Source organism: Elgaria multicarinata, chromosome 4 (assembly GCF_023053635.1).
Source record: "Elgaria multicarinata webbii isolate HBS135686 ecotype San Diego chromosome 4, rElgMul1.1.pri, whole genome shotgun sequence".
Taxonomy (NCBI): Eukaryota; Metazoa; Chordata; class Lepidosauria; order Squamata; family Anguidae; genus Elgaria; species Elgaria multicarinata.
The window spans coordinates 81769900-81776738 of NC_086174.1; the positions used below are offsets into that span (position 1 = coordinate 81769900).

The window sequence follows — 6839 nt, forward strand, 5'->3', positions numbered from 1 at the left end:
TAGAGTTCTGGCTGTTGTTTTTTAGTCTCTGTATTTTAGAAGATGAATTGTATATTTGCAATTCACACATCTTCCTCAATATATCCTTGAGATGAATAGATGTTTTTGCTAGGACTTAAATGAAGCCAGGAGCCTCAATCTGTCTTCTTGAATATTTTGTAGGACCACATTCTTTCCCTAAGAGCCCTGGGAAATAACAGTTGGAATAATTGTTCTGGTTTGACACTTCCCAAGTGAGACACACTTTTTGTCAGAAGTAAACAGCTTGGAAGAGACTGCAAAGGAAGGCAGTGGCCCCCAGGGGCAGTACAATAAATGAGACTCTCACATGCAGCGTGAATATTCTTTTGGAAAGTTTTTTTGCTGAAGCTATTTCAGGTATACTTTTGAAGATAAGTCTGCACAGTTTATGGACTTCTGTCTTCTGATAACCTATTTTGGGCTTAATGTTCAAGGAAATAAAATCAAGGAAATAAAAGTAGTAAAATATGCAAAAATAAATCAGTCAAGTTTGCTTCATGAAGGAACAGGAATTTTAATTTAGAGCTGCCCTATCCCAGTCCCAGGGGCAGTATCACTGCTTGCCCAGTTCATCCAAGTTTGCAGAATGTTTGCTGATAATGTGAAAATCAAGGTCTGTCTAGAGCAGGAATGGGACACCTGCAGCCAGAAGTCAAATGCAACCCATGGTGGTTCCCCATCCAGGCCATGGAGATTTCCCTCCCAAGCTGGTCCCCATTTCTGTGGGAATTCTCTTTTGCAAGTGAAGGTAGAGGATTTCCTTCTGTTATCTCCAATCACTGGTTGGAAATAACATTGGAGATTCCCCTACATGCACTTATCACTGTCCCAATCAGGATGGCTAGTGCTGCACAAAAGAAGCGCCTGATTTGTCTAATGCTAGAAAGAACTTATTCATTTATTGTATTTATTGCCTTTCTGAAGCCAACCAAAGCAATTTGCAAAAATTTCAGAACATAAAAACCATGAGGAAGAGCTGCTCCTCCAGGCGCTGTCCAAGGGCTCATCTACACCAAGCAGGATATTCCACTATGAACGTGGTATGAAAGCGGTATATAAAAGGCAGGAGCCACACTACTGCTTTGTACCAGTATTGAAGTGCATTGACAACTGTTGGGGCCCATTGACACATACCATATACCACTTTCATACCGCTTTCATAGTGTTATATCCTGCTTGGTGTAGATGCATCATGGGCCCCAACAGTTGTCAGTACACTTCAGTACCACCATAAAGCAGTAGTGTAGATCCTGCAGTGCACTTCAATACTGCTATAAAGCAGTAGCGAGGTTCCTGCCTTTTATATACCACTTTCATACTGCTTTCATAGTGGAATATCCTGCTTGGTGTAGATGAGCCCCAAGTCTCTTCTCCATGCAGATATAGAACATGAAGCTCTGTGCTGCTCTCTGCATGGAGGAATATAAAATGGGAGGGGGCTTCACTGGGGGGGGGGCAGTTCAGAGCAGCGGTCTGCCCCCTTTCATCATCCAGACAGTAGGGTTGGCCCAAGTGGCAATCTGGCCCCAGGTCAAGAGATGTTCCTCACCCCTGGCCTAGAAACTTGAGGTGAAGTAATGTGGAATGGAAAGGGTTCCGCAAGGAGAATTGTTTTGAACCTGCTGTTTTGAGTGAGCCACCCTGAGAACCTTTCATTATAGGGCAGCAGTGAGATAAAAGGGAACTTCAAAGGCTAAAGGTGAAAGGGAACACACTGAGGGGAAGGCACGAAGAGAGACAGAAGAGTAATGTTATTATGGGCAGGAAATGTAGAGGCAATTTGTGACTCAGGTCGTGATCCTATAACACAGCCTTCCCATGTTGTCTGGGTATGATGGTAATTGTCCAACAATTCTGGAGGGCACCAGGTTGGGGAAGGCTGCAAGGATAATTTCCACTTGAATTCAAAACAACTTACTTCAGAGTCAGCATGCATAGGATTAGGCTGTTAACATTTTTTTAAAAAAAAGACAAGTAATGAATATGTATGCCTGTAAGCCATGGTATAAGGCTTTTTGAAAACAAGCATTGTTGCTGAACATGCATGGACATTGTTGACCACACCTACAAATACACTAGTCATTAGAGAGGACTGTTGTTCCAACTGGATTATATAAAGCATGATTTCACACTTCCCAGATACAGAATGAAGGCAGACCCTGAGAGTTAATACAGTGGACACTGGTAGGTAACCCTTATTGTATTTTTGTATATATATTTCAATCCTAATACAAGAAAGAATGCTTTCTTTTTGCATTCCCGTGATCAAAATCAAAGCTTCTATATTAATCTCAAATGCATTTCAGAAACACCTTTAGAAGTTTAACCAGCAAATGTATTTTGTGTGAGTACGCTGCCTCCGTGCTTTCTCTATGTTTTATTTATCTATTACAGATCAATAAAACAGGTGTTCTCAAAGGTCTATAATTGTGTCTCTCTAAATCATGCAGGTAAATGTTGGGACCTTACCAGACAAACCAAAAACCTTGGACATTTCCACTGAAACAAATGCTATTTGTATTATTCTGTAGCTCTTTATCCTAGTTTATTTGCTTTGTAAAGTAGACATTTAATATTTAAACAGTGACGCCAGGAGTATAAACCAATAATTGTGCAATTGCTATTTTGTTTCTGTTTTTACAAAACCTATTGGATGTGAGATTCTCAGTGCCATAGTACTTTTCTATTTATATATTTGCAATAACTGGAAAGAAAGAAATGCATTTCAGAAAAATTAATCTGGAATGAGAAATACCTTTTTAGCAGAGAACCAAGGTTTCTCCCCACAAATTCTTGTTCTAACACAGAACTCTTTTATTCTCTCATTCATGTATTCAATAGTTAACTTTCATTTTAAAATAATAATAATACAAAAGACCGAACAATGACTCAGCAATATTGAGCAAATACAGTTATACACAGTGCAATATGCTTATATGAACATATCCTTGACATGAATACAGATATAATAAATTAGTCCAAAGCACTCTGTTTCAAGTTAAAGTAAAAGACTTAAAAATTAAACTTTTATCATCCCAAGAACAGGCAGCTGTATGATCTTCACAAAACGTCATAACATTAATCAGAAAAAAAGATTAATTATTGGGTACTTAAACTTGTGTATAGCCCCTGTGGCCATATCTAATCCAAATTAGTTCAGTTTGCTGTACTTCCAATCGGAATGAGTGGGGAAGACAATGCATTTTGTCCACTGTTTGAAGGCATACATAAAGGTGGAATGAGGATTTTGATCTGCTTTAGTGATTATATGTGTAGAGCTTGGGGTGTTAGCTAGTCCAGAATAACAAATCAAGAGGACAAGCATGTGGTTTTGTGTACGTAGCCAATACATCAGATTGAGTGGCCGTGCATTCTTAGAGCATAATCACATGGGGGGGGGGGGAATCGCTTTTGCTTACTGTTGCTTCTCCGCCCATGCATTTGTCCCTCATTATTTCCTCTTTTGAAAGAGGAAGTAAACAGTGTGCACGTGGCCCATTCAGAGGGCCATTTTGATTGCACTGCTTCTTCTGCATAGTGGCAACTTCCATCTTGAAAAATAAGTTGAACTTACTGGAGTGTTATTTGTGACACAAAAAAGGCTAGAAGGAGTGGGAGGCACACAGGTTTCACAGGAACCACAGTCTCTGTGATATTACATGCCATTCCCTCCGCCCCAGATAACATACATTCAGATAATAATTCAAGTATTTATTTATTTATTGTCTCCAATAATGAAGGAAGATTGCCATACATGAAACATTTGATGCAGGCCGAAGCCAAGAGTGCCAGGTGGCAAAGAAGCATGACTTACACTGCAGAAGACCCCGTCCCGATTCTACTCTGCTTTCAAATGAATGGTTCCTGTTACAGAACCCTGCATCCTCTGGGAGTCCAGTTAGCCATCTACATCATCTGTGCCATGGGCATGCTACTTACGGTGCTGGGGAACCTGCTGGTGGTGATTGCGGTCTTCCACTTCAAAATACTTCACACCCCCACCAATTTCTTGCTCCTCTCCCTGGCACTGGCAGACCTCCTCCTGGGCTTAACAGTGCTTCCCTTTAGTACAATCCGCTCTGTGGAGAGCTGCTGGTATTTTGGCAATGCTTTTTGCCGGTTCCACACTTTTCTGGACACACTGTTTTGCTTGACCTCCATATTCCACCTCTGCTTTATCTCCATCGACCGTCACTGTGCCATCTGTGACCCATTGCTCTACCCCAGCAAGTTCACCGTACGTGTGGCTTGCGTCTACATAGCGGTGGGGTGGGGGGTGCCTGCGGTTTACACCTCCATCTTCCTGTACAGCAAAACAGTGGAGGATGGGTTAGACCAGTTCTTGCAGGACCTGCCCTGCGTTGGGAGCTGCCAGCTCCTCTTCAACAAACTCTGGGGTTGGATCAACTTCCCACTCTTCTTCTTCCCCTGCCTGATCATGATAGGGTTGTACATCAAGATATTTATTGTAGCCACCAGACAAGCCAAACAGATTAGCAGCATGAATAAGAGAGCCGAGGGGTCCAAGCATCAGCTAGGAGCCATGAAAAGAGAAAGGAAGGCAGCGAAAACACTTGGGATCGCAGTAGCAATTTATTTGCTGTGCTGGTTGCCCTTTACCATAGACACCATGGCCGACAGCCTGCTAGGTTTCATTACCCCACCTGTCCTGTTCGATGTTCTTATTTGGTTTGCTTACTTTAATTCTGCCTGCAACCCCTTGATTTATGTGTTTTCTTACCGTTGGTTCAGAAAAGCTGTAAAGCTCATTTTAACTCAGCAGATTTTCCATACAAGAACAACTACGGTAGACTTGTACCAGGAGGAATGACCCAATGGCAACAGAGACTTGGGGGCGCAAACAAGATCCAAGGTATTTCCTAGCAAATGCTCTTCCCTGCACCCTGTAGGTCAAAGCGTAGAGTAGTCAAGGCCTGTCAAATTATTTAGGCACCTGAGGCAGAAAATCCCTCTTCCCTTCCTGTAAAATAATAATAATATATTAAATAACCAACAATTTGCTGCTCTCTCATGATACCCAAGGTTAGCTGCTTGAGCAGTTGTCTCACTCTGCCAAATGGTAGGGCCAACCCTGAATGCAAAGGCCCATGGCCTGCTTGAAGGGTGGCACGTAAGAACTGCAAAGAATTTACCTGACTATCTCTGCTCATCACCTTTTGAAGCATCCCAATGTTGCTGTAATATAATTTGTGAAAAGTGTGGAATAAATTAAAGATGTGTAAACAAAAGGACATGCTATCTGGGAGAAAACTATTCATCCATTATTATTGTTATTATTGTAATTCATTTTAGTAAATGAGAATCACGGTGGTGTAGTGCTTAAAGTGTTGGACTGGGACTCAGGAGATCTGGGTTCTAATCTCCACTCAGTCACGAAGCTCACTGGGCAACTTTGGGCCAATCACTGATTCTTAGCCTAGCCTACCTTGCAGGGTTGTTGGTGAAAATGGAAAAGAGGAAGAACATGAAAGCTGCATTGAGTTCCTTGCAAGAGGAAAAAAGGCAGGATATAAATGTAATAAATAAATACATAAATAAATAAAAACAAATGAAGAGCTCCATCACACCAGGGATTTATCGCACACTTGCCATGCCTGGTATGCCGTTTTTCAGCCCGGTATTCACATGATGTCGTCCACATCTTGCACTCATTTTGCCTCTTCGCCTCCATGTTTGGTTTCTTTTTGGAACAGGGAAAGTCAGGATTATTTCCCCTCCTTGCAAAATAAATGTGCTCCTCCTTCCCATGTATTGCTGTCGTTGCGTTCTATCCGACCATCCCGTTCGTCTCTAAGGGTGGTCTCGATAGTGAAAGAAGAGGGCAGGGCAGTTCTCCACTCAACCATGAAGGGGGAGGGAGAGAGGTCCCATTTAACTCTATGCTCTAACTCCTAAGTAGGCATTTTTCACCTTAAAAGAAATGTGGAAAATGCATCCTCCTTGCCTGCAGCTCCCCAATTTTTAAAGATAAAGAGATCAAAATTGGCATAGTGATAGCTCTTAAGGAGGGTTTTAGCCACCCCAAGTTTGCATCAGATTGGTTCATCCCTTGATTTTAAGGAATTTTTTAAATGGATAAGTTTTAAAGATAAAGAGATCAAAATTGACATAGTGATAGCTCTTAAGTTTCACCATCTCCGCTAGCTCGAACATCATGGCAATAATGAGGGAAAAATCAACTGTAAGATTTATAACTGAATGGGAACTTTTTGTAAATTTTATGAAGGGACGAGAAAAAAATGACTTGTATATCTGTGGATTCAACCAATAGTGTAGAAAATGTGGAGAGAGAAATTAGAGATTTGGATTTGACAGTGATAAAGAAAAACAATAATAATGACAATATTATTATATATTTTTGCTGAGGAGAATATTGGAAGAACATTTTATTTGATGTTTTGTTTGTTTGTTTGATTTTGTTTTGTCTTATTTTTGTGGATGTGTTTGTTTTGTTAGTGTTTTTTATTTACTGATGTTTGGAAATAATAATTAAAAAAGATTATACGAGTGATAGCTCTTAAGGAGGGCTTTCAGCATGTCAAGTTGAATCAGTTTGAAGGATCGATCTTCCTTTCCTTTGATCATGCGAAACTGTGCATCTCCAAGTTCATAAACTACAGTTCTGCTGGTTCCCTTACTCAAGAGTAAATCCCATTGATTTCAAATGCATTTACATCCCAGTCATACTAAAATCAGATGCATGCTTACCTTTGAGTAAACCCCATTGAAGAGAGAGAGAAGTAGGACCTCAGAAGTAAGCATAGGGATGCAGAGCATTTCTTTCCAGTTTGCTGTTT

General features: G+C 40.9%; 1 protein-coding gene across 1 annotated transcript; it reads left to right on the forward strand.

The window, feature by feature from the left end:
* The first annotated feature begins 3775 nt into the window (after positions 1-3775).
* LOC134398196 (trace amine-associated receptor 5-like) lies at positions 3776-4852 on the forward strand. Its single transcript, XM_063125445.1, has one exon. The coding sequence runs from the start codon at positions 3776-3778 to the stop codon at positions 4850-4852; it is 1077 nt and encodes a 358-aa protein (XP_062981515.1).
* Positions 4853-6839: the final 1987 nt, after the last annotated feature.

What these genes read in the sequence shown, in the direction of transcription:
- LOC134398196 (XM_063125445.1), top strand. Translation starts at nt 3,776, where the DNA reads ATGAAACATTTGATGCAGGCCGAAGCCAAGAGTGCCAGGTGGCAAAGA.